The sequence below is a fragment of the Podarcis liolepis genome, assembly GCF_965112155.1.
Source record: "Podarcis liolepis genome assembly, chromosome: 3".
NCBI lineage: Eukaryota > Metazoa > Chordata > Lepidosauria > Squamata > Lacertidae > Podarcis > Podarcis liolepis.
The window spans coordinates 99,429,500-99,456,044 of NC_139557.1; the positions used below are offsets into that span (position 1 = coordinate 99,429,500).

The 26,545-nt window shown below is 44.7% G+C and overlaps 1 protein-coding gene across 7 annotated transcripts in view; it reads right to left on the reverse strand.

Moving 5' to 3' along the window:
• HHAT (hedgehog acyltransferase) overlaps positions 1–26,545 on the reverse strand; it is a 569,735-nt gene that overhangs the window by 537,771 nt on the left and 5,419 nt on the right. For all 7 annotated transcript variants that reach the window (XR_014523561.1, XR_014523562.1, XM_083494583.1 and 4 more), the window contains exons 3-6: positions 18,924–18,991; positions 14,805–14,918; positions 12,427–12,621; positions 8,455–8,667 (exon numbers count right to left, since the gene is read on the reverse strand). Coding sequence is in view for 5 of the 7 variants with exons in the window: in XM_083494583.1 (XP_083350709.1) it covers positions 8,455–8,667; positions 12,427–12,621; positions 14,805–14,918; positions 18,924–18,991 (590 nt within the window). In the remaining 2 variants the exon portion in view is untranslated. The remainder of the gene's footprint in view (positions 1–8,454; positions 8,668–12,426; positions 12,622–14,804; positions 14,919–18,923; positions 18,992–26,545) is intronic.

A 26,545-nucleotide genomic window follows, 5' to 3' on the forward strand; every position in this document is an offset into this window, starting at 1 on the left:
TTTGGGAAAAATCCAAAATGTCCTTCATCCAAAGATATCAGGGGTGGGAACAATATTAAAAAGCCATAGAAGCAAAATGTAGCCCACCATAAAAGTATAAAAACTTAAAGACAAGGTAAAATCAAATGAATGTGGCCCCTTTAAAATGCCTGAGCAAACAAGGAAGTCTTACAGCACAATCCAAGCCCAACACCTGCTGTTTGGATTCAACGGATTTTGGGCTTCCTCAGCTGAGCCAGGGCTCAGCCATAGCTATTCTCTACAGCAATGATGGCCAAACTTGGCCGTCCAGCTGTTTTGGGACTACAACTCCCATCATCCCTAGCTAACAGGACCAGTGGTCAGGGGTGATGGGAATTGTAGTCTCAAAACAGCTGGAGGGCCAAGTTTGGCCATCACTGCTCTACAGCATCAAATGTTGCTATACTGGCATAACTCTTTCACCTCAGCTCAACTGGCACAATTTACGCCAGCTTCCTACAGTTAGTACTGTTCTGTTAACCAGGCACTGAAAAGATAGTAATGTTGACACTCACTAAGCTTCTCTAGAAAGGGCAATTGTAAGTTGTGGCACCACCACAGAAAAGCTCCTCTCCTATATGCAAGCATTAACACACTCCAGAAAGTGACAACACCTGTAGAAGGCCCTCAGAGTGGTTCTGAATACAGGGGGGAAATGCTATAAATAAGTCAGAAATTAAATTGTTATAACAAAATGTTTAAAAAGCTATGTATAAATTCCTTAGATTTTTATTTTTATTTTTGCTCTTTGGAACCATCTAGTGTTGCATGTTTATAATAAATTCAAAACGGTTTTTGACTAATGTACCGTATTTTTCGCCTTATAGGACGCACTTTTCCCCCTCCAAAAATGAAGGGGAAATGTGTGTGCGTCCTATGGGGCGAATGCAGGCTTTCGCTGAAGCCTGGAGAGCGAGAGGGGTCAGTGCGCACCGACCCCGCTCGCTCTCCAGACTTCAGGAAGCTCTGCGCAACCCTCGGTAGACCGGCTCCGAGGGTTGCGCAGAGCTGCCTGCAGTCCCGGGCTCAGCGCAGCTCTGCGCGGTCACCAGGAGCGGGGCGCGAAGTCCCACCCCGTTCCCGATGGCCGCGCAGAGCTGCCTGCAGTCCCGGGATCAGCGCAGCTCTGCGCGGCCACCAGGAGCCGGGCACGAAGTCCCACCCCGTTCCCGATGGCCGCGCAGAGCTGCCTGCAGTCCCGGGATCAGCGCACTTCTCCCCATAGCCAGCCCCACAAGCTCGGGGGACAGCGGGGAGGCAGAGCGCGCCTTCCCGCTGTTCCCCGACCTGGTTCTTCCAGCCCCGCACCTGGGGGGGGGGAATAAAAAAAAATTCTTTATTTCCCCCCAAAAAAACTAGGTGCGTCCTATGGGCCGGAGCGTCCTATGGGGCGCAAAATACGGTAGTTAAGATTCTTAATTCACAGATAAAATGATATAGGAAGAGGCATTCTTCCCAGTGTTTGGGTCCCAAGCCATTTAAGGCTTGAAACGTAAGCATCTTCACAGTGAATTGGGCTGTGCAGTGAATATGACTCCACCTCCTCGCATCTCCCTTTTGAGGGAATTCTGGACTATGATTATGAGATGACATGGATATTTAGAACCTAACAAAATAGATTATTTCCTGATAAAGCACATCAGTTCAGGCAGTCAATTTTTGTGGTCCTTCTCTACCACAACAGCTGTAAATCCTTATCATCTTTCATGCAATAATCCATAAACAACCTTGGAAGTTAATGCAATTTTCTGGAAGCTTCCCATACCACTAACACAGCCCCCTAAAACTGCAAAATAAATTCTACAACATCGCACATGCTTAATATTCAACACATAATTCTGCTTAATTAAAAAGAAACTAAGATAATGCTCTTCAGCTAAAGAAAATGAAATCACATTTGCTCATCTTTCAGCTTTGGGTAAGGCCTCTTAAATGTTTACTTAATTATGGATTATTAGGCTATTGTGAAGAAACCCGAAAGAAAGAATTTGACTTTGTATTATTTATGATGATTAATTGATAATTTTCATTGCTCATTTATATTACAGATCTTTAAATCATGTTATATGTATATTTGTACATTAAAACATGGTGGGTGGGTGGGTGGGTGTATTGCTTTTCTCCCAAGTTAGATTGAAGGCAGCTTCTAACATTTAAAAATAACATTATAAAATACAAAATAATAAAAAGAAACTAGTTAAAAACAGCAACTAAATTACATAGAATTATAGAATCACAGAACCGTAGAGTTGAAAGTGACCCTTGTCCAAGCCCCTGCAAAGCAGAGGTCTCAACAAGATCATACATGACAGATGTGTTAGAATTCCCATGTCTATCCCATGACGGTGTATGTTTTGACTCCACAGAATGGGATGTGACGGAGACAGGATGTTTGTGTTCCTGTGTTCCGTGAAGTGGGACTATTGTCCTTTGTTCTTTTTCTCTTTGCTAGAGAAAAAGAGCGGGAGCCATGTTGCAGTGCTCCGTGTGTGTTTATATGCAAATATAAATTTATTTATATGCAAATAAAGTAGATTAGCCAAAATGCTGAGTTGCAGAGGTCTGTTACGCAAGGTGCACAAACTCTGCGGATCCCTAAGTGTGCTGGTGTCGGTTGACATCGGTCGCTGTGATGTTCGGGCTGAAGAAAGCTTATGAAGCTCCCGAACGATCAACCAGGAGGGAGGGAACATGCCAGTCGGGCATGTGTCTCTGCCAGGGTCCTACTCGAGTGTAGGCTGAACTCCTGACAAGATGACCATCCAACCTCTGCTCAAAAACCTCCAAGGAAGGAGAGTCCACTACCTCTTGTGTCTGTTCCACTGTTGAACAGCTCTGAAGGTCAGAAAGTACATCCTGGTGTTCCGTCAGAATCTCCTTTCTTATAACTTGAAGCCATTGATACAGGCCCTACACTCCAGAACAGAAGAAAACAAGCTAGCTCCATCTGCCATGTGACAATCCTTTAGATAGCTGAAGATTGCTTTCATATCTCCTCTCAGTCTCCAGGTTAAACATATTCAACTCCATTAATCCCTCCCACCAGATGTCAAAAAGAACAACAACTACCAGACTTTTAGAAGACATCTGAAGGCAGCCCTGTTTAGGGAAGCTTTTAATGTTTGATGGATACAGTGGTACCTCAGGTTAAGAACTTAATTCATTCCGGAGGTCCGTTCTTAACCTGAAACTGTTCTTAACATGAGACACCACTTTACCTAATGGGGCCTCCCACTGCCACAGCACCACCACCTCACAATTTCTGTTCTCATCCTGAAGCAAAGTTCTTAACCCGAGGTATTATTTCTGGGTTAGCAGAGTCTGTAACCTGAAGCATCTGTAACCCGAGGTACCACTGTATTTCAATATTTTGTTGGAAGCCACCCAGAGTGGCTGGGGAAGCCCAGCAGGATGGGCGGGGTATAAATAATAAATTATTATTATTATTCATTGTTCCACATAAGATTTTCCAGAACCAGCAATTAAAATACAGTTTGCCCAGTGATCAGCGGCAACAACTTTTCTAAGATTTGGGTTCAACAAAACAGGGGTCTTCTTATACATGGGGGCATCTTACACACGGAAAAATACAGTAAATTTCCCACATTCCCCATTGACAATCAGGCAGGAAGGTCACCTGTGCACCAAGGTCACAGAGTCCACAAAGGCGCCTTTCTGGAAGACCAAGTCAGCCTCCAGCACAGCCAAGTCATTCACCTGGCAAAACTCAGCAGCAGCCTCCTCAAGACTGTCGGTGATCTATGATTCTGATTATTTAGTAAGAAACTGTAAACACAGCAGATATTAGACTATAATGTCCAACATGTCACTTGTATAATATGTTTGTTTGCCTGCATGTTTGTTATCTAAAAATTAAGCATTTACCTTCATTCGTGTGTGTGTGTGTGTGTGTGTGTGTGTGTGTGTGTGTCGTGATTTATACTTCTGAAGTAAATTAAGTATTTGTGGGAAAATAGGGGGGGAAAATCCTCAGTTGTTAAGGGTAAAGGAACGAGGAAACACCTCATTCAGCTAACTTACCATTTCTTTATTTTATTCTTTCCCCTTTCTTTCCTTGCTCTGTTCATCGCTGGGAAATGATTACACAGATGATTGGCTTATTCTCCATAAAGAATGGAAGATTACTTAATAACTCTTATTACATCTTTCAGGGAGCTTGCCGGATGCTTTCACTATTCTGACTCATCTTTAATGACATCTCACTAGCAGCGAATACTTTGAAGAAACTACCATTCTTCAGAGTGCTTGGTGGGGGAGGCTGGAAATTTCTGGGCTGCTGCCAATTCAGTTGTGATGCATGCCAATCAGACTTCTATAGGCATGTTGACACATCTGCTTCCTGTTCGAGCACCAAATCATGAAATAAAATATTCATTTAAGCGCATCAGCAGAGATTTATCGAGGCCGTAGAGTGTTTCCTTTTAGTGGGAACCGGGTATCGACATTCCTTCAGCAGCTTTTGAAAATCTTTAGTTTGGAGGTAATTTTCCTTTCGTTTTATGGAACTGGTAGAAAGGTGCTTACAGCAGCTGATGTTCCTGCTATAGACTTGCCGATACAGCAGCTGCAAATTCAAGATGAAATGGAATCTCACTAACGCAAGCACACAGGTCTCCACCTTCTCTCGTTTATTTCCAGAGCTGCCGGTTCTTTATTCTATATTGCAGAGATGGAAACCTCAGGCCTGGGGGACCAAATGCACGTCTCGCTCTCGCTCTCTGGCCCTCAGGCCTCTTTCTAGGCTACACACCCTTTAGAGACACATCCCTCAGCAGCCCTTGTCTTTTGGAGTGCTTTTGCCTGGCTGGAATAATACTACTAATACTAATAATTTATTATTTGTACCCCGCCCATCTGGCTGGGTTTCCCCAGCCACTCTGGGCGGCTTCCAACAAAGATTAAAAATACATCAAAATGTTGCACATTAAAAACTTCCCTGAAATAGCCTTCAGATGTTTTCTAAATGTCAGGTAGTTGTTTATATCTTTGACATCTGATGGGAAGGTGTTCCACAGGGCGGGCACCACTACCAAGAAGGCCCTCTGCCTGGTTCCCTGTAGATTTGCTTCTCGCAGTGAGGGAACCGCCAGAAGGCCCTCAGAGCTGGACCTCAGTGTCCAGGCTGAACGATGGGGGTGGAGACACTCCTTCAGGTATACTGGGCCGAGGCCGTTTAGGGTTTTAAAGGTCAACACCAACACTTTGAATTGTGCTTGGAAATGTACTGGGAGCCAATGTAGGTCTTTCAAGACCGGTGTTATGTGGTCTCGGCGGCTGCCCCCAATAACCAGTCTAGCTGAACTCTGTGTCACTGAACTCTAATAATGCTTCCTGTTGGCTTGGACAGAGCATAGAGAGATTGAAGAATCTAGGCTACCATAGAATGGTAACACTGGCATTCATTGCTCCCCACAACAGACCCAAATGGCAAGTGAGCCACAGAATGTTGCCCAGAAGGGGTTATGGCCTGTTGACTCATGTGGTCTACTAAGACAAGAGATTGCTTTTAATTGCTTAATAGATAGAAATTTAATTGTCCCCAAATTTAATCCTCAATATCTCCAGGCAGGGCTGAGGAAAGCTTGGTCTGAAACCCTCGAGAGCTGCACAAACAGCCTATTAGCAACACCTGTTAGCACCTAATAACAACAAATATTATCAATGAAGCACATAAATTTTAATGCACCTTCCCCCAAAATTCAAGATTTGTCTGCACCTGTTGCAGAAACAGGACCGCCAGGCTGGTTCCCACTCTACCCAGCTTCCATCCAGTAGAGAGCACTGTCATGTAAAATTATGTAAATACGCCAATGCTTAAAACATTTATCCACTTAAAATCTCATCAGCGAGAATTTTCAAAGTAAGGAAACATGCATTTTTAAGGAGATAATGAGAGCAGGAGTTCAGCATGATCTGAAAAAAGCTTTCTGGCTTTGCTTCCCAAAAGGCTAAAAAATCCTTATGATTAAATGACAATCTCTTTCAAGGCAGGCAAGAAAATCTTGTCACCTCCTATTTGGAACACACGCAACCAGCTCCCACAACACCTCCAACACATCCCCAAAATTCAAAGCTATATTCCATCGAAATTGGCTAGATCTGATGGCCAAGAAAAGAGGTAAGCTTTCCTGGATCTGATGGCCCATTCTAAAAATCAACATGATGAACTAACTTACAGTTGAACTAACTTAGTAATTCACAGTTGAACTAACTTAGTAATTTGCGAGCTGCACACTTAGGGAGGAATTCAATGTTGCACTGTGCAAAAATTTCAGTTTCAGGGGGTGCACAGGGGGGAGAGGGAAAGTCCCATTGCATAAGCAGAAGCCCTTGCACGGAGCTTCCACTGACCAGACACATTAGGTAACTCCTGCACTTAGGGGTTGGGGACCTGACATTTTGCCCATAGACTTTTCCTAATTATAGAGCTGGACGGGATCTTGTAGGTCACCCAATCCACCCCCTGCTGAGTGCAGGGAATCAAGAGCTACAGCAGGGATGGGGAACCCTTTTGGCAGGGCAGGGCAGATCATTATCTCCCCTCCCCCATCCCCCAGGCCAACTCTGGCAAGTGGGTGGGGCCCATCAATCATCCCGTCCCATGAGGGTTCCATCCTGCTCTCTGCAGGGGTCTACTTCATGACAGGGAATGTGCTGGTGAACATAAAATATAACAATAACAATAACAATAACAATAACAATAACAATAGTGAATTGAATATAAGGAATGACATGAATTAGAGAAAAATATGTAATATCAAGCAGCAATGGGGGGAAGGAGGGAAGCATCTCATACGAAGAGCAGGAAGTCAACTTTTTTAGAAAGTTGTATTAAAGTTGATGTAGTTCGACACTGATTTGTTAAAAATTTGGAAAACTAATAAATATTTTTGGCAAAAAAAAATGTGCTGGTGAAGCAGCACCCAGCAGGAACAAACTCTTCACTCATCAGCTGAGGAGCAGAGGGTTCAATCCTGCTCTCTGCAGGTGTCACTCACAGTTGATTGGCAGGTGCAAGGGATGTTGAAGAAATGGCCCCCTGGGCCAAACCTCCACCCTGTGGGTCATCCACATCCAGCCCCCTGCTGGGGTCTTCAGGTAGGGTTGGTAAAGATTCCCTGTCTGAAATCCTGGAGAGCTGCTGACCATCATTTCGAACAATAATGAGCAAGATGGACCAACAGCCTGACTCAGCATAAGGCAGCTTCCTATGTTCCTAACCCAGGACAAGAGCATCTCCAACAGATTGCAGTCCAATCTGTTCTTGAGAACTTGCAGTGAGGGGAAGCCACCAACCCTCTAGATAGCTGGTTCCTTTGTCAAATTGCTCTTACGGTTAAAACATTTCTCCTAATACTCAGCTGAAATTTCTGCTGTAGCTCTGAAGCCCTTTAGATGTAGTCCTGCAGCAGTAAACAAGTCTTTGTCTTCTTTCCATGTGACATCCCTTCCACGCCACTCGTCATCTTTGCTGCCACCTCTCAAAATTTGATAAGGATTCCCCAAACCCTTCACCTAAGTCCCAGAACAGAGTCTATGCAGTGCCACACTAAAACACCCTCGCTCTAGCTGCTGAGGAACCACCGATGATCACTCTGTTGAGTATTTCCTCCCAACCAGCTGTTAATCAACACTTAAGCAGTTTGTTAACCAGATTATCCTGGGGAGCTTTGTCAATGCTTTGCTGAAATCAAGATGAATTGCACCCACCGTATTCCCACAACCCATTAAGCTAGTAAAGTGGGGGGGGGGAATAGACGAGTCTGGATTTATTCTTGTGGCTGCCTTCAGCTCCTTTTGCACCTTGATATTGCAAAGACAATTTTGAATCACAGGATTCTTTGATCCAGCCAGCAGGCCCTGCCAGTGGCTACACTGGTCTGAGGCCATGCCAAAGCTCCTACTTGCATGGATCCACAGTCAGTGTGTTTAGCATGCCACAAAAGCAACGCAAATCCCAAGTGGCTGGGAATCATGTAAGTGGTAAGATCAATGTGGTGTCAGAAAACCATGTGGCCAGAGGCCTTCTGGTGAGTCCTGACTGGCATAGGCATGAGAGAAAGCTATGGCAACAAAGCAGGTACATATGTTGCTATGAAGTAGGGTTTTGCCAAAATTGCGTCCCCAGCTATTGCTGGACTACAACTCCCATCATCCCTAGCTAGCAGGACCAGTGGTCAGGGATGATGGGAATTGTAGTCCAAAAAGAGTTGGAGACCCAAGTCTGGGAAACCCTGTTATAAAGGGACTTAAGAACCAGCATTTATGAGCAGTACAGAAATCGCTATTCTGCCAGGATCAAATTATTATTATTATTATTATCATCATCATCATCATCACCATTATATCAATCACCTTCTAAACCACTGTCTCAAGGCCATTTGCATATAAGATACCAAAAAGTGCTGTCACCTGTTTATAAAATCCATCGAAGGTAATAATGGGTCCGTTGTGAAAGACAGGATAATAAAACACATAAGCCAGCATCCAAAGGAATGGGTGATGAGTCATTTCAGCAGACCTGTACCAGCAGTACTCTAGACCAAAGCTTGTGTAATAGAGGCAGCGGACAGTCAGGGTGAAAAGAAGCAAGTAGTATTCACTTTCACTGGCATACCAGCCTCTCTGTAAAATAAAAGCAGATCAAAAATTATGTGAAGTATCATCCACACATCTAAGGAGATAAAGAACATTGCGGATTCAATGCCACACAACCACAAACTAATCATTTTTACAATACTCGGTGTTTATATAACTTTGGCTCTAGTGCTCAGTGTATTAGGTACTACTATCTAAAATGCTACTTTGCTACTTTATTGAATATACCAAACACTGGTGCCATCTTTGGAGGGCCCTAGGTGCCTGAGCACCCACAATATTTTGACTCTGGGTGCCCACCTGCTGCCTAGCTGCTTTCTGGTGCCCTGGTGGCGACTAGACTGAGGCCTTTGTGTTCACCACAGGGCCTCTGTTGGGGCCTTTCTGTGGTTGCAATGGGCCTCACTGGGCTTCCCCGTGGCCGCAGCGGGTCCTGTTGAACCGCCTTCTGCAGCGTGATGTCACCCCCAGGCACCCACAAAGTTGGGCAGAACCCAGTGTGTGTGATACCAAAAACTACATGATATATAGCAAAATCCATATGAATCAGCAGAGTAGGTACCGCCTCAGGCAGATTTGAGCTACCATCAAATGTTGGCAAGTTGTTGGGTATTTTACCAGGGAACACAATTTGAATCTTCTGTGTCAAACACTCAACATCCGGAGTGCTGCTATTCCTCCCCATCTGAACAGAGCAGAGCACAAGCTCATATACCGTATTTTTCACTCCATAAGATGCACTTTTTCCCTCCTAAAAAGTAAGGGGAATGTGTGTGCATCTTATGGAGCGAATGCAGGGAGGAGGCAGGCAGGAAAAGCTCCACGCGGCTCTTGCGGGCTTTTCCCCAGGAGGGAGAAGGGACTGACGCGGCCAGTCAGTCCCTTCTCCCTCCTCGTAGAAAAGCCCGCAGGAGCCGCGTGCTCCTTAAAGGGTGCTTTTGTGGGCTGTGGGGGAATTGCCATAGCCGTGAGCAGCCTCTCCCTGCCGGACAGGCTGCGCGTGGCTATGGCAGAAGCCAAGACAGCCAGCAGGATGGGATCCCACTGGCTGTCTTGGCTTCTTTGCTCTTTGGGGCTGGGGGGGGGGGACCTGGGCTTCCCCCGGCAGCTCCGAGAAGCTCTGGGAGAAGACAGGCTATTTTTTTCTTGATTTCCCCTCTAATAACTAGGTGCGTCTTATGGTCCGGTGCGCCTTATGGAGCAAAAAATACGGTACTATATGTATAAAGTTATATAGGAGCCGTTGCATGCTCTGTAACAGCACCGAAAATCATTCTCTATTCAGGGAGAGAAATCAATATTGAGATAAGGCCTGAGGAAGATGAAAATTAAGGCAGAAATAATAAACCCAGCGGCACAAGACCCACATGCACAAAGGTCTGTGACATTATTCAGACACTTTCTGTTTCCTGCTATGGGCTGTATACCTCTGGGGAAAGAATCCACAAAAAGGCAAAAGGAGAGCTGCATTATCGTGCACTTTTGGCCTAAAACTCCTGTCTGCCTTTATTAAAAAAAGAAAAACCCAAAAACCCTCCAGTTTGCTGAGCAATTAAGATAAACTCTGCCCAGGACTGTAAAAGGAAGATCAGAGATCTGATGCTGTTGGAGATAAGCGCTTTAACAAGGGAAGTGAAAATTTCAATGGCACAGAGAGGGCTCATTTGGGCAAATTGCATAACCACTTCCATCTGCATGGGGGTTCCGTTCCCAGCCCCCGCATGTGTCCACAGAGCATGCATAAACCTGCTCTGCCCCGTTACTCCCCTGCTATACCCCATTCTGCCTCCCATTCTGCCCCCGTTCTTCCCCCTCCTGGGTCCAAAAGGACCTGCCCATCAGCGGTGACATGTCAATTGGATGCACGCAAAACCATTGCTGCCTGTAGTTTCACGGATACAGCTTCCAGAAAGGTTTGTACCAGAAATCTAGCATAACATTTTATATGATAAGAACATAAAGTGAAAGTTTGGACTTCCTCCTCAAGGCAGACTTTCTCAGGCAAAGAACACAACATAAAGAATTGATTTCATTATGACCAACTTGACCTACTATTAGACCTGGCCAAGATTTGCTCACAGACTACTGGTTACCCACCCCAGTGATAAAGGGTACCAGATGAATGGTATCTGCACAGAAGAGAAGGGAACAAGTCGAAGAGCATGGAAATGCTCGTTGGATGACCCCAGAGGTTGATAAAGCACATTGGTGTTGGCCCCGGGCAAGGTAATACAAAACAACTCTTGGTGTCTTTAGAGAGACAGATTTCATATTATGATGGAAAAGCTGGAGGCACAGGTCATTGAAAGCAGTGCTAACAGCATAAATTAGTCCCAGTGGGTTGCATGGGAAACATTCCACCAGTAGAGTTCTAACGTTAAAATAGCAAAAATCACTGCTTCATTATGAGAAACCCTCATTTCCTCTCCCATTTTCAAACGTGGGATAGGTAGGTAACAGGAACAAAGGCATTAGCCAGCAGCTGTAAGCTTAAAGTCAGAGGGGATTTCATTGGTACAATGAAAGTTCTGAGTCAGAGAAAACCAAAAAACTTATCTAGAAAAAGTATCAGGTTGGCAATGGGAGTCACGACAGATTGACATTTCCTTAATTGTTTCCCGTTGAAACTTAAGAAAAATGATCCCAATAAGACTAGAAAGCAGTTTTTGACTCTGCGTCCACCAACCACAGACCATTGCTGACGACACTGAAAGGAGCAGGAGAATGCAGAGACCTCATAAAAACAGAGTGGTACTAGGTTTGTGGGGCCGATTACTGGATGAGAGAACACTCAGGCACTTATTATCTCCATTATCCTGCTGATTCGAAAGGTCAGCACGACCACAGAATATGGAACCTTGCAGAAATATAAAAAGGAGACATGGATCTGGAATTGAATACTTCTACAAGTCTTGTCTTCATTTTATGAAATCATGAATCACACTATGAAAGGCCCAGCTTGACAAAGAAAATGATGATTAGGGCATTTAAAAGAAAAGTCTACTAATAGAGCTAATATGTGAAGCATAAAAAAACAAAACCAAGGTTCGGAAGCCAACGAACCATGCCTTCAAACTGTGGTTTGTTGGCAGTAAGCAAATCATAGTTAAGCCATTGGGCAGAATTCAGGCAGTAGAGTTTGCCTGTCCAGGGTGGAGTCCATCCCTAGCATGAGTTACTGTTCTAGACATAAGCGTCACCCTCTCCACACCGCTATAGAACCCCTCAAAGAATCCCTGCTCTTTTTGGAGATAGCAGCAGCTCGGTCTTTTTCAGACATAAATTTATTTTTCTGTTTGTTACGCTAGTTCCTCTGCTGGTTGTTTGGGACACTGGTTTTTGTTTTATTGGATGCTGTTTTCAGTCATTTTTGAAATCACCAAGAGATTTTATGGACAGCAGTCTAAAAATCTAGATAAATAACAGCAACAATGCTGATAACACTTCTTCCTGATGCAGAGAAACAAGAGGAGTGCACAAAACAGCAGCAGAGGCAAAGCCAGAACAGTACATCATGCAGAGAGACAGTGGCTAACCCCTCCTCCGAGGATGAGCATGAGCACTTTGCGCTAGTTCGCCCTAGCACACATGTTGGAAATTCCTGAAGCGAGAGGGGTAACTATTCTTTAAACCTTAAGCTTTCTTATAAAAGAAGATTCCTCAAAATGCACATTTTCAGAACCAAATTGAAAAGTGGTTATTTCAACAATAAAGCGCTAGGTATGAATGAATTTAAACAAATAAATCACAGTATTATTTTTATTTTTAAAAAACCCAACCAGTTACCTTTATTTCTTCCAGGGCAGACACGCGCAAAGTTGACAATAGAAGCAATGAGCCCAGCCACATCAGAAAGGGGTTCTTAAATTGAGCCACTCCGTACGAGAAAGTTACATGTAGAAAAATCACTGCCAAACCATTGGTACCAAGCAGAAACCAACAGGCTGCCATGCCATACACCATCAGAAACCAGGGTTTGTACTAAAAAGACAGGGAGGACAAAAATGAATGAAAACACTCGCTTTCGGTTCAATGCACGACTCAAGATTCAGCTCCAGATGCAACTCAGTTTTGCATCAGTTTGTACAAGGGATGGGATAGGAGTACAATTTGATCCCCTGCTAAATTTTCCCGTTTGCCCTCTGACGAAGAAATGAGCAGTCCATAATTTTAATGGTAGGTTTATTGTAGCTGTGAGAGACGGAATAACAACAGGAAAAACCCCAGAAACCCAGAAGACCAAAGTCAGAGATTGATGTGCATTATAATGAGTGAAATAAGTGTTTGATCCCCATTAACCAACCAGATGTCAGGCTACCTGGTATCTTCACTGTATGTAACAAGCGGAGATTAGAAGCAGCTGCTGCAAGGGAGAGGTCTTACCTGTAATCCCAGTTCGTTACAGTACCTGTACAAAATACACGTGTCAACAGAAGCAATCAATCCAGCAGATTCCAAAGTAGCCACCATGACCAAGACCAAAGAGCTGACCAAGGATGTCAGGGACAAGATTGTAGACCTGCACAAGGCTGGACTGGGCAAATTTAGCAGGGGATCAAATACCTTTTCCCCCTCACTGTAGATTTGGAACCAACCCATTAGTCACACTTAGGTTGCGGCGCTTGGAAAAATGTCAGCACCTGCCTTTATTACAAAAACACAGTGTCGACCTGTAGCATATAACAGAGACATCTGTGGAAAGTGTGTGATATTTAATTTCAAGCTACTGTACAACCACTCCCCCTCAAATATTTAAAATAGGAAGAATTCTTGAAGGAATAATTGAAAATAAAAGTGGCTCGCTTCTAATGAATTCCATGCTGAGCAGTGTTGCAGGCTCTCTGTTCCATAAGATTATTAAAACTAGAGGAGAGAGAAGGGAAGAAGCCACTGAACTGTGGCACTAAAGCAGGCGAGAAAAGGGAATCCATGCATTTCTACAAGGACTGGGGAAGAAATGGGTTCATGTGGCCCGAAGGGGAACTAATTTCCCCACCTACATAAATAAGAGAGTTTTTCTTCTTCTTTTCTTTGCCTTTGCAAATGTGGTTGTTTCTGAAAGACTAAGGGCTTCTTCTTCTTCGGTTAATATTTCAAACATGCATCCAATAAAGATATATTTATGCCTCGTTTCTGCTTAAATTTTGAAGCCCTTACAAAAATTGACAGTCGCAGAGGATAGTTTTCTTCGCAGTTGGAATTGCTACAGTGGTTCTTTCTTAGCTTCAAAGAGTGGCTAAGAAACCAGCAGACACCTAGACAGGCTTCTTGAAGACTTCCAAAGAACAGCTGAAAAACATTGAATATTATCTGAAATGCTGTTCCCCTCTGCTAGGTCACACAATGTCCCTCGACTCTACTTAGAGCAGCACTGGAACATTATGTGCAGCTCTTAACCATGTCTTTTTACTGACTGAGTTGTAATTTTTGATTTATTTATTTTTAACCATTTCACATTTCAGAGTGTGTGGCTGATGTAGCACTTGCTATCCACCCCACCACCGCCATGCTTTGTTCTAGACCAGGCATAGGCAGACTTGGCCCTCCAGATGTTTTGGGACGACAATTCCCATCATCCCTGACCACTGGTCCTGTTAGCTAGGGATGATGGGAGTTGTAGTCCCAAAACATCTGCAGGGCTGAGTTTGCCTCTGCCTGTTCTAGACCCTTCACACATTAGCCATGAGAAATGGGAGGGGCCTGTGCAGAAGTGGGGCAGCTGGGTACACTTACTCCAGGCCTCAGAGGGCTAAATTGGCAGGGGCAACCCGCTAGGGACTGATGGCATTTTAGTTTGAGTTTATAACTTCATTCTAACAAGGCTCCCACCTCAAACGTCAGACAAACTCTACCCAGGACTGGAAAGGGCACCACATATTTAAAGGGTACTACAGCTGTGCCCCTGATCCAGCCTCCGATTTTGAGTGAAGCTCTGTGCCCCTAGAGGTCACAGGAGATCTCATTGGGCAGGTATACATCCCACCTTTTAGGGTTGCTACCAGGACTGAATGGCACTGAATGGAGGCCACAGAGGCAACAAAACGCGTCTACGCTACTAGTACTTTAAAACTAGAGCTTTCTTATTCTTCTTAGAGATAATGTTGACATATTTGTTGATCCAAAGCAATTTCCAAATTAGAGCAGGTCAGCTCAAAGTCGCCTACCTTCTTCATGTAAAGGCTGGATAGCTGTGATACCGTGAGGTGACCGAAAAGAAGCCACAGGATATATCCTTTACCCCATTCCATCCAAAAATTCCATTCAAAATCCATGGGATCCTAGGCATAAATCCATCATAAAAACGGGTTTAAAGCATGAGGAGAAGACTGGAAGTACATGGTCACTGCTTGCATTTAGATTTAGGTCACAAACCAGGAGAAACCATGGCTGAAGAACTTCTGCACAGGTATCCAACTTAACACACAAGGGCTTTTTCTATCACTGTCCATTGAGTTGTAACTCATTGTTTTTAAATTGTAAACCATGTTAGAGTGCATTGGAAAAAAGACAGTATATAAATTTAAGTACTATACTTCCTCCCTGCTCTCGCTCTCACTCTCTCTCTCTCTCTCTCTCTCTTCCTCCCCTGGCAATGTATCCATCACAATCTGTATGGCCACATTCGCTTTCTGAATATATTCCCAGGATGCCTGCCAAGAACAATGCCATCCTTTGCACAATGTTGATCAAAAGGAATTTCCAAATTAGAACAGAAAGCAGACAGCAATCACTGTCTGGGTGTCTGTATGAATTCATGCTGTTAAAAGCGTGGCACAGTTTTCAAGTAGGTGCTGAAGGAATTTTTCCTCCCCTTTGCTTTAGCTTGAAGACTATGAAACAACCACAAAATCTTTAGCGCCGACAAAGCGGCCGTATAACATTTCGCTGTCTGCGGTCCTCGTGAGATGACAATAGAAAAGCTGTGTGAAGCTAAATTAATACATTATGCACCACATCCTTCTCTTACAAATATATATATGTACACACAATAGGCGTATAGGGGCATACACATATGAACACATCCGTATAAATTAACCCAGTAATATGCTAAGGGATTTGGGTGTCACAGTAGCAATGATGCCTTCAGGAGTCGCTGGCTAAGCTGCGCGTCATGAGGGTGGGAAGACTAGGTAGTCACAAAGGTCGCAGGCTGTGCTTTTTTTCTTTAAAAAAAATGTTTAGGGGTACTCTCACTTTCCTACTCATATTGAAATACTGCTCCTCAATGAGGCCAAACTCAGATTCACAAAATGTTTAGGGGTATGCGTACCCCTGCATAGGTAAAGGGTAAAGGGACCCCGATTATTAGGTCCAGTCGTGACCGACTCTCATCTCACTTTATTGGCCGAGGGAGCCGGTGTACAGCTTCCGGGTCATGTGGCCAGCATGACTAAGCTGCTTCTGGGGAACCAGAGCAGTGCACGGAAACACCGCTTACCTTCCCACTGGAGCAGTACCTATTTATTTACTTGCACTTTGTGCTTTCGAACTGCTAGGTTGGCAGGAGCAGGGACTGAGCAATGGGAGCTCACCCCTTTGTGGGGATTCGAACCACCAACCTTCTGATTGGGAAGTCCTAGGCTCTGCGGTTTAACCTACAGCACCACCTGCGTCTCACTGCATACTCCCCCCAAAAAGCACTGGTCGTAGGCTTAGCTGCTCTGCTGCTAAGGTTCATTGCTTGCAATTTGCTGAGCTACTCTAATCCTTAAGAATCTCTATCGCCAACTGCTGAGCTCCTCAGAAGCTAGGCAGGGCGGGAACTGTTGCCGAAGCATGAGGAACAGACCAAGTCTAGGAAAAGAGCAAGCTGGGGCTGAGTCAGCAGCAAACCATGGGAAGCAAGGAGGACTAGGAAGAGAGACTGGGAGGTTGGATGGGGCGGAGAGAAAGAATGCTCCAAAAAAAATGATGGAAGGAATTGAAGGCCGATCTGAAAGGGGAAGGGATACTGGGTGGTCAGGGAGGCCACCCAGTTGTTGGGGAGATTGGTGGGCGTCACCTGACCTCCTCCTGCTGCCTGTGTCATGTTTTCATCTTGGGAGTAAGATGGGGAGGCGAGGCAGCACCAAAGTCAGTGCAGTAGAAGCACCAGATTAGTTCTGCGGCTATGTTTGGCCCACTAGCCTTACCCCTCCCTCTGTACTTCCCAGTAAGCTGCAGGGATGAGGAGCGAAGCTCCCATATTGATTTAAAGGAAGCAGTGTGGGGAGGGACCATGGCTCAGTGGTAGAGAACGAACACACAGAGGTCCCAGATTCAATCCCTGGCATCTCCAAGTAGAGCTTCCTGTCTGAAACCCTGGTGATATGCTGCCAGTTAGAGTAGGAAATACTGACCTAGATGGGTCATAACATAAAGGTGACTTCCATGTTTTCAAAGCTTTGGCCTAAGTGAAATGCCACCAGTTCCTGCAATTACCGTATTTTTCGCTCTATAAGATGCACCCGACCATAAGACGCACCTTGTTTTACAGGAGGAGAACAAGAAAAAAATGTTCTCTCCCTCTCTGCTTAGCGCCTCTCCAGCAAAGCGGGAGGAGAAATGGAAGGGGCTCTGCTTCTCCTTCTACTTTGCTGAAGGGGCGCTGCGCAGAGAGGAAAAGCTTTGCAGCGGCTCTCCAGTGAGGCGAAGCCAGGAGAGCAAGAGGGATGCTCTCCTGGCTTCAGCGAAAGCAACGCGAAGCCTCCAGAGCACAGCGGGAGGAGCGCTCCTGCTGCACTCAGGAGGCTTCAGGCAGCTATCCTTGAAGCCAGGAGAGCAAGAGGGATCCGTGCGCACCAATCCCAATTGCTCTCCTGGCTTCAGCGAAAGCTGTGAGGCCTGCATTTGCTCCATAAGATGCACATACATTTCCTCTTACTTTTTAGGAGGGGAAAAGTGTGTCTTATAGAGCGAAAAATACAGTATTTATGAACAGACATGGCATATAAGAGGCAAGTAAAAGAAGCCAACTAGTTAAAGCATTCCCTCTCAGAGTATCTGAGCATACTGTCATAGCTCTTTACATTTCCAGGGGCAACAGACCCAGGATAGATGAATATCTCATTAGAATAGGCTTACAAAATGCGTAATCAGGCCAGTCCCATCCCTTATTGCTATTCCTGCAGAAGTTGAGAAGGAATACAGTCAACAGCAGCGATATATTGCAGCAGCCTTCTGCAACCTGGTGCCCTTCAGATGTTTTGGACTACAACTCCCATAGGCTCCAGCTAGCAAGGCCAATGGTCAGGGATTCTGGTAGTTGTAGTCCAACAAAATCTGGAGGGCACCAAGTTGGCAAAGCCTGCATTAAGGCTGGAGATAGGTCGGACCCTTTGTGAAACACTGCTTTGTTTGAGGAGGAATTTCCAGATTTGCTTCAAATTTCACCAGAGGTAGAAATCTAGAGATAACCAAACCCCATCCCCACGGATTTTCATTATAAAATACGGACAACGCAGCAATCCAATCTTATGCATGTTTACTCAGAAGAACGCTTCACTGAATTCAATGGCAAGTCTGCGTAAAACTGCAGACTAATTCTCTTTTGTCTCCTCTTAAAATTCTGCAGATGTTTCAGCTCTAGAAAAAAGCTACCCAAATTTGTTTCACGTTTTTGCTTTAGACTGAACATAGGTGGCATAACCAGTAAAGGTGAATTGTCAACAATATCTTCATCGTCATGCCAAAAGCTTTGAGTAGGCTGGCCTAAACAATAAGGTTTCTTGTTATAGCAGGCATCAAAAACAGGAAAACAAAGATGCCTGCCTAATATTAATAATGATTGTATATACTGAATAATGCTGTGTGGTTTTTTAACTGTTGAGTTTTTAGCGTTTGTTCCACTAAACATGAAAAAGGGGAGAGGAAATCTTGTTGTTGCTTTTCCTAATAGTTTTATTTAGCTCATATGATGACAGTAGTAACAGGTGCATGCGACATTGACTCCTGAAAGATAAGTGTGCAAGCAAATCTGAATTTGTTTGCACACTAAAGTCCACACAGCTGCACAGATCAGATCTGCAAAGTTTAATGCAGCACTTAGTTCAATTTCTCCGCCAAGCAACACAGGCCATATTAATTGGCAAGCCTAACCATGCCAACCTGACAAGCCATATGGCACAGGATAGCATTGGGGCTCCATCACAATTTGTGCCAAACTGTTCCTTCTTCATCCAGAGCGCAATTTAACACACCAGTCATCAAAGCCAATTACAGTTCACTGAAAGGCAATTCAAACTGCTTATTCCCATGCTTATTCAAATTAAAAGTAATATCTCAGCAATATTCGTTGACCTTACCTTTCTAAATCCTCCAAACAGTGAATCAGTTTCCAGCTCAAATTCTCTATCAAGTTCCTCTTCATACTCTGCCAGGAATAACAGATCATTAAATAAGAAGTTATTATCAGGAAGTAACAGAAGTTGGTTGTTTCTTATAAACAGCTCAACATGTACATCAGTTTCTGTTACGCAACAACTGCAACCGAACCCAAATTATTAAACATGAAATCCCACTAAGCCTAGTAGGGCTTATTTCCAAGTAAGCATGTATCCTTTCCTAAGTAAAATAAAAACCAAACAAAGCCATGGCTGACTTAGGAGGGCAAAAATCCATCAAGCCGTTTTGGAATAGAATGAAAGAAATGGACCGGGTTTCATCAGGGCTTAAATGCCTGAAGGTGAGAAGTTAAGAACGGGTCTTTCAGGACCCTGGACAGAGTCTAGGAAACACAGGACTTATTTCAATGAATGCATCTTCCCAACTGAGTCAAGTGCTCCTTGAAACTGTCCACTCCAGCTCCACCCCTTTGCTGAGAATTGTGGAGCCTTAAAGGAGTAGCGCTTTGGAGCAGAATCTAGCATGTTCCAGGCATTCATGCAAGGCACCTGTGCTCAAAGGATGGAGCCTTTGATCCAGTCTCAGGGGGTCTCAGGATCAGTGGGAGTGTTCAGGCCCAATGGCCTGCTCCTCAGACAGCCACCCTGGCACCTCAGCCTCTGTGTCATCGCTGGGTTCCAGGAGCACGGCAACATGCTTAGGCTGAAAATGGAGCTATTACAGATTGTGTTTCTATGTCAGAGGGGGGCAGCTGTCAGATTCAGTCATCACCAGCAACTCCATCTTAGTCACCCACAGCCCTGCCAAATTTTAAAGCAAGGTGTGGTGTAGAAAAGCCTTGTGCTGACTTTCCTAGAGGTGAGGATGGGCACAACATTTCATATCCCTGCCACAACGTGACAACTTCCACTTGCTGAAATACTTAGTGCTAGTTAAAAGAGACAAGGAGTCAAAATGCTAACAGGCCAGTGATGCCAAGCCTTCATTCTATAGACATTTTTACTAAATAGTGGAAAGGTGCAAAATGAAACCAAGATCTTTCATCAGAAGTGGCCACTCACTGTGCGACCATTAGACTCAGAAAGGAGTAACAATCAGTTTGACCAGGGCTTAAAATTCATTGCACATCTTTTAAAAATAAATAAATGCTATTTTAGTTCTACTGCATAGCATCACAGAAAACCCATGTTTAAAAGCATTGAAGTAAGTGGTTCCTTTCTAACGATGCATGTCTATTTTGGTTTATTGCATTATCACTTAAATTTACACATAAAAGACAGACTAATTAGATTTTTGTAATATTCAGCAGCATTCATATTCCATCCTTCTACTGTAAAACCAATGTTCAGGGTGGCCCACAGCATACTAGCAATAGTCAAAAAAGCATGTGAGCGCTGTGCTAGATAGTCAATGTCTTTATTTTCACAGAATGTGTAACAGTGACCTACTGAATTGATCAGATAGCTTATTCACAGAAAAAGTGACAAATATAGGCAAAAGGAGCATCAATAATAAATGTGAGTGGTAGGTAGCAGTGAAGCAATAGTTGAGAGTTCAGTCTGTAAGGTTATCAAAAGCAGAATTCCCTTCCAACTTGTCCACCCACGGGCTTTCCAATTAATTTTCTCTCTCCCTTGCATACCCAGCAACTTCTGTTACAGATCCACATCCATTTCCTGGGCTTCCTTCACAGCTTGCTGGCGTTTCAAATAAATGCAGATTTAACCTGAATTTAATCAGTCAATTAATTAATCTGTTAAAAGCCAGATCTGCTAACAATTAACAACAGCCTTAAGACGTGTGTGTGTGTGTACGTTGGTACTGCCCTTGCACAACTATTGGCCACTCAGAGCAAAATTTTCAACATGTATAATCCACTGAATATCAAATGCACTCTTGCCCACAATTTATCCCCAACAAAAGCCTGTCAAGTCCTATTTTGGAGTCACACGGAAGAGAGACTGCCTCAGAGGTTCAAACAGTTAACTTTGCTTAGCTGAAGGGGGAAGAAAAAAGCTCTGCGAGTGAGGAGCCAAACGCTTGATTTATCACCTTTGCTTTTCTGAGGGGGATTCTTAATTTCTACCTGAAGAAATTCATCTCTCAACAGAATGAGTTTTTGCTCTCACTTTGTGACACCCAAGATAAATCTCAAGGGAAAGCGTCATCTTCTCTGAGGGATTTTTGCTGCTTCTTTTTCCTTTTTTCCCTGGTCAACCTGCAGACCCTATTAATCCGGCACCACTGACCTTGCAGAGAGCAACCCCAAAAATGTAGACTAAGAAGTATTTTATTCAATAGACGCAGAACTTTAATGAGTTACTTTGGAGATTATTTAATGGCACGTGAGGCTTTATCGCTGGCTGCCTCCAAAGCATGATTAAAAGGTGCTTCTGCTAGACACAGATAGGGCAGCGCAGGCAGAAATCAAAGGTTTAAAAGAGGAGTGAGGAACCTTTGGCGCTCCAGATGCTGCTCAACTACAACTCCCATCAGCCCTAGCGCTAATGTGAACATGCCCATAATTCATTTTCAAAGCATCACTTCTCCAACATTATGCTATCAACTGCTAGGGTCAGAACAGCCTGCAGATTAGTGGCAGAAATGAGCATGCACAAATGCCTACTGACAAAGATGGTGCCATGATTGAACTGTACAACAGACATAGATAACTGTATCGACTATTTGTGGGCAGAAGGCGGCAGGGGGCAGGGGGAACAAACTCACACTCAGAGTCATTTGGGGTTCTCAGGTCCATCCTCAGCCTATGGGACACTTAGGGCAGGCAAAAGAAAGAAACATCAGGGAAATATCAGGCGGATTAGCCATTCTTCTCCCAACTCCTTCTGAGGTTCAAAGCGAGTATTAATAACAACACCAGCAGCAACATGTGTTTACCACCCTATACCCACAGGTCTCAGGGTGGTTCACAAGATAAAATCACAATATAAGAATGTAAAATACACAACACAACAAAAACAAAAACAAGAAGAACCCAACTATCCCCCACCCTCCTCAGAATCTCCTGTTCTCACTCAGTCTTTTGATCAGGATAACCAGCAAATGTCTGCTCACACTGTCCTTCATGAACGGTGTGTGCTTTGTCCCATCTTATTTTGCATCCCCTGCATAACATTTTCTTCCTGCTTTACTCTGGCAGAGTCTACTGCATGCTCATCCACTTAAAGATGGCTATTTGCTGATTCTAAACCTGCCTATTCAGTACAGTTATCAAGTCTGCTGCTCAAGGTTGCCCTACAGCAGACACACTCTTCAACCCTCTCTATCTGGTCTAGACTTCCTGCAAATGCCCAATCAGCATCCTCCAATCTCTGGGACCAAAGTGACAAAATGCTGCCCTAGCACTGGAGGCTGGGGAGGACTTGGATCAGCCAAGGGAGGATGTGGCAGTGCCCGAACAAGAGCCTGAGGGTGCAGTCTTGCCACCTAGAGCCAGGTGCCACCTCTGCAGATGGAAGCAGCAGGCCGACGTGGCCAGACAGAGCACACATTTGCAATCCCATCATTCCTGCAAGGTGAGCAAGTGTCATGAGTTAACATGCCACACCTTGTCTTTAAAAGCTCGGCAGGTGCGGTAAGGAAGCCTGTTGGGACATCTTCCTTACTTCTATCCAGTTGCGATCTTACCCTGCTCATGAACCATGACTTGTGAGCCCTGTATCTGCTGCTGAGTCTGTACCACTACATACTTTACTTCCAAGTAAGAATCTCTCCCCGCATGTGTCAGGCAGAAACCTGGACACAAAGAATGTTTTTTATATAAGCATGTACCTTAAGCAAACCTTGCTTTATTTTTATAGTCATTTTCGGTATATAAAGACAGACTGCAGCACTGAAAAAATGAGTGCAAAAGTTGAAGAATCTATGTCTGCTTGCCCTAATCACAACATGCAAGATAGGGATTGCATTTCCAACATTTGCAAAGACTGTTTTGCTATCTCCCCCTAGTGGGGAAAAAATAAGCATGGCAATTTACTTCGAGTCAAAGTAAAAATGTTTCGCCACAAACAAAGGTTGTGTATTCTTTTTATATATACATTAAAATATCCAAGGCACATAATAATAATAATAATAAATTTTATTTATATCCCGCCCTCCCCAGCCAAAGCCGGGCTCAGGGCGGCTAACAACAATAAAACAGTACAAAAGTACAGCATAAACAACATTCTAAAATCATTCATTCTAAAATTAATTAATTCAAGCCACTGGCAACCATTGGGCCAGAGCTCCGCGAAGATTGCCGAGGGAGGGAGTCAGGCTGTGCCCTGGCCAAAGGCCTGGTGGAACAGCTCTGTCTTGCAGGCCCTGCGGAAAGATGTCAAGTCCCACAGGGCCCTGGTCTCTTGTGACAGAGTGTTCCACCAGATCGGAGCCACGGCCGAAAAAGCCCTGGCTCTAGTTGAGGCCAGCCTAACTTCTCTGTGGCCTGGGACCTTCAAGATGTTTTTATTTGAAGACCGTAAGTTTCTCTGTGGGGCATACCAGGAGAGGCGGTCCCGTAGGTACAAGGGTCCTAGGCCGTATAGGGCTTTAAAGGTTAAAACCAGCACCTTAAACCTGATCCTGTACTCCACCGGGAGCCAGTGCAGCTGGTATAGCACCGGGTGAATGCGATCTCGCAGCGAAGACCTCGTAAGGAGTCTCGCTGCAGCATTCTGCACCCACTGGAGTTTCTGGGTCAGTCTCAAGGGCAGCCCCACGTAGAGCGAGTTACAATAATCCAGTCTGGAGGTGACCGTCGCGTGGATCACAGTGGCTAGGTCAGGGCGAGAGAGGTAAGGAGCCAACTGCTTAGCTTGGCGGAGATGGAAAAATGACGCCTTTGTTATAGCTGCAATCTGCGCCTCCATGGAAAGGGAGGTGTCGAAGATTACACCCAAACTCTTAACTGAATGAAGCCATCAAATTGCCAGATTCAGAAAGCTCAACAAGGAAGAGGAACACTTAATATATTGAGCATATACATGAATGATTCACACGCGGAATGCTCATATCTCATGTGCATGTGTGCAAGGGGAGAGGATATCTGGACAAGAGAAGAGTGTTATCCAACCCACTGAAACTGATAGGAACGTAGGTACAGTATATGTGTTTATGGAACAGCAGCAGTTTGCACTGCTAGCCTCACTGGAAATAAAAGGAGAATTATGTTGTTAGTGACTTGTTCCCAATAATGGAAACTGCCTTTAAAAAGAGATCAGTCACCCAACAGAGCTCTTCGCTGGCATCCATCGGCCTCAGGAGACAATGGAGTGTGCCTCCAGGGGTGAAGTCAAACTACGGCATTAGCAGCACCAAAGTGACCTCCCCAGGATGCAAGTCTAGGCAGTGTGGTTGGGCTGCCCAGACAAGGCCACCACCCTCCATCAGCCTCACTGATGTGGTCCAAAGGAAAGCAGAGCGATACGTTTGGCACCAGCTTGGCTGCAGGAGTTGACACAAGGAGGCACCATTCAACTGTCTTAGGGACTCCACTCTGTATTTGTGTAGGGTTTTACTCCTTAGACTTTTCTTCTCCCGAAGATGCCCCACAAGGCAGTGGAGGTTTAGGTTCAGAGTTTTCCTTCTCCTTCCCAAATTGACAAGCATTGTCTGCCCCTCACATCCCTCCACAGCACATGCAGAAACCGCATTCTTGACCATTGGACCCACTATGGGTCTCGTCCGCTCAATCCACCAGAGCCTGTCTTCCGATGCAGGGGAAGTCCCTAACTCACTAAGGGTTTGAGGCCCACTGACTACCCTCACCTGGTTTAGCCGGTCAGGTGAAGCCGTTTCCCAGGGTGTGGCCACAATTGCATGCTGGCAGCTTCTAGGACCAGTAGTGATGTATGGAAGTGAGAGCTGGACCATAAAGAAGGCTGATCACCAAAGAATTGATGCTTTTGAATTCTGGTGCTGGAGGAGACTCTTGAGAGTCCCATGGACTGCAAGAAGATCAAACCTCTCCATTCTTAAGGAAATCAGCCCTGAGTGCTCACTGGAAGGGCAGATCCTGAAGCTGCGGCTCCAATACTTTGGCCACCTCATGAGAAGAGAAGACTCCCTGGAAAGATTGGGGGCACAAGGAGAAGGGGACGACAGAGGACGAGATGGTTGGATAGTGTTCGCGAAGCTACCAGCATGAGTTTGACCAAACTGCGGGAGGCAGTGGAAGACAGGAGTGCCTGGCGTGCTCTGGTCCATGGGGTCATGAAGAGTCGGACACGACTAAACGACTAAACAACAACAACAACAAAGCTTCTAGGAGTCACCCGCAATTCAGAACAGACAACACACAAAAAGGCCTGTGACACACTTGAGAACCATGGACACAGCAGTAAGACATGTTCAACAGGAACAGAAACACCACAAGACAAACACCTGTGTCTTCCCCCTAAGTACATACTGATGGGTAGGAACTCCACACCCAGCTGATAAATTGAGACAGCAAAGCATCCTTCCTTCTGTTCTTAAGCAACATATCCCATTGAGAGGGAGAAAAGGTCCACACTTCCAATAAAAAGTGCTATCAAACATTCTCCGACAACTGTGACTTTCAACAGGTATGCATTTTAATGCTATGAGAGAATCAGGGAAAACTGATGTACTTATGCCAGAAGCATGAGGAGGAGAAAGGACTTGTTGGTTGCATTAATTTCAAAGGTGATATCCAGTTGCAGCAGTCCACAGCCATTCTGCAAGCGGGGGACCTTGTTCTTAACATAATGCAATAGCCAAATGCAAAAGCTGTGTTGCCCTTGGGAAAGGTGCCGAGCAACACTGAGCGCAACTGCTGTTATTGCACTCAGTAACACTCTTGTTCTGCAGCTGCCAGCGCAACAGCTATTGTTATGCCTGTGCAACGTCAGCTCTCAAAATTATTGTGCTGAATTATGTTCAATCTCACCCCAAAGCACCAAGTCTGCTTTGAAGACTATTCTTAAAATATATTTATAGAAACCTAACATTCAACAGATATTAGCAAGGTGGGTTCTATGCTCAAGGTGTAAACATTAACATAGATAAAGCACATACACCGTGCAACTGAGGCACGCAGAGTACACAAGACCAACCTTTTCACAGTGTGTGCAATTTACCAGTAGAATTCACTGGCACACAATGAGTATAACTATGGATAACCGTGCTGAAGCAACGGCTGCAAAATTAATGGGAAACCAGACATCAAATACTCTTGCTGAAGTAGCAGGAACAGACAACTTCCTCTGAAAATGGAAATGGCTACACACCCATCAGAAACTCATCACTCTGAGCTTCTAATAATCCAATCGCTTTACAGCTAGGAGACCACCCCAACCTCAGACGCACAAGCTGATATCAATGTAGCCCCTAAGGAATGGCCTTCATCTTTTACTTCTTCCTTGGATGGCTCCCTCCTTCCTCAAGACCTTCACTTTCCATTAAAGGAGTTATCATCCTGAGAGTGGGGTGCATCCCCAAATCCCTCAAGACACAGAGCTCTCTGAAACTCTTAGCTTCTGCAAGTAAGCTACCTTGGCCAGAAGGTGCTCAACATGCCTGTCTGCTTAATTATTTACCTGAGCCCTTGTGAAAATATAGT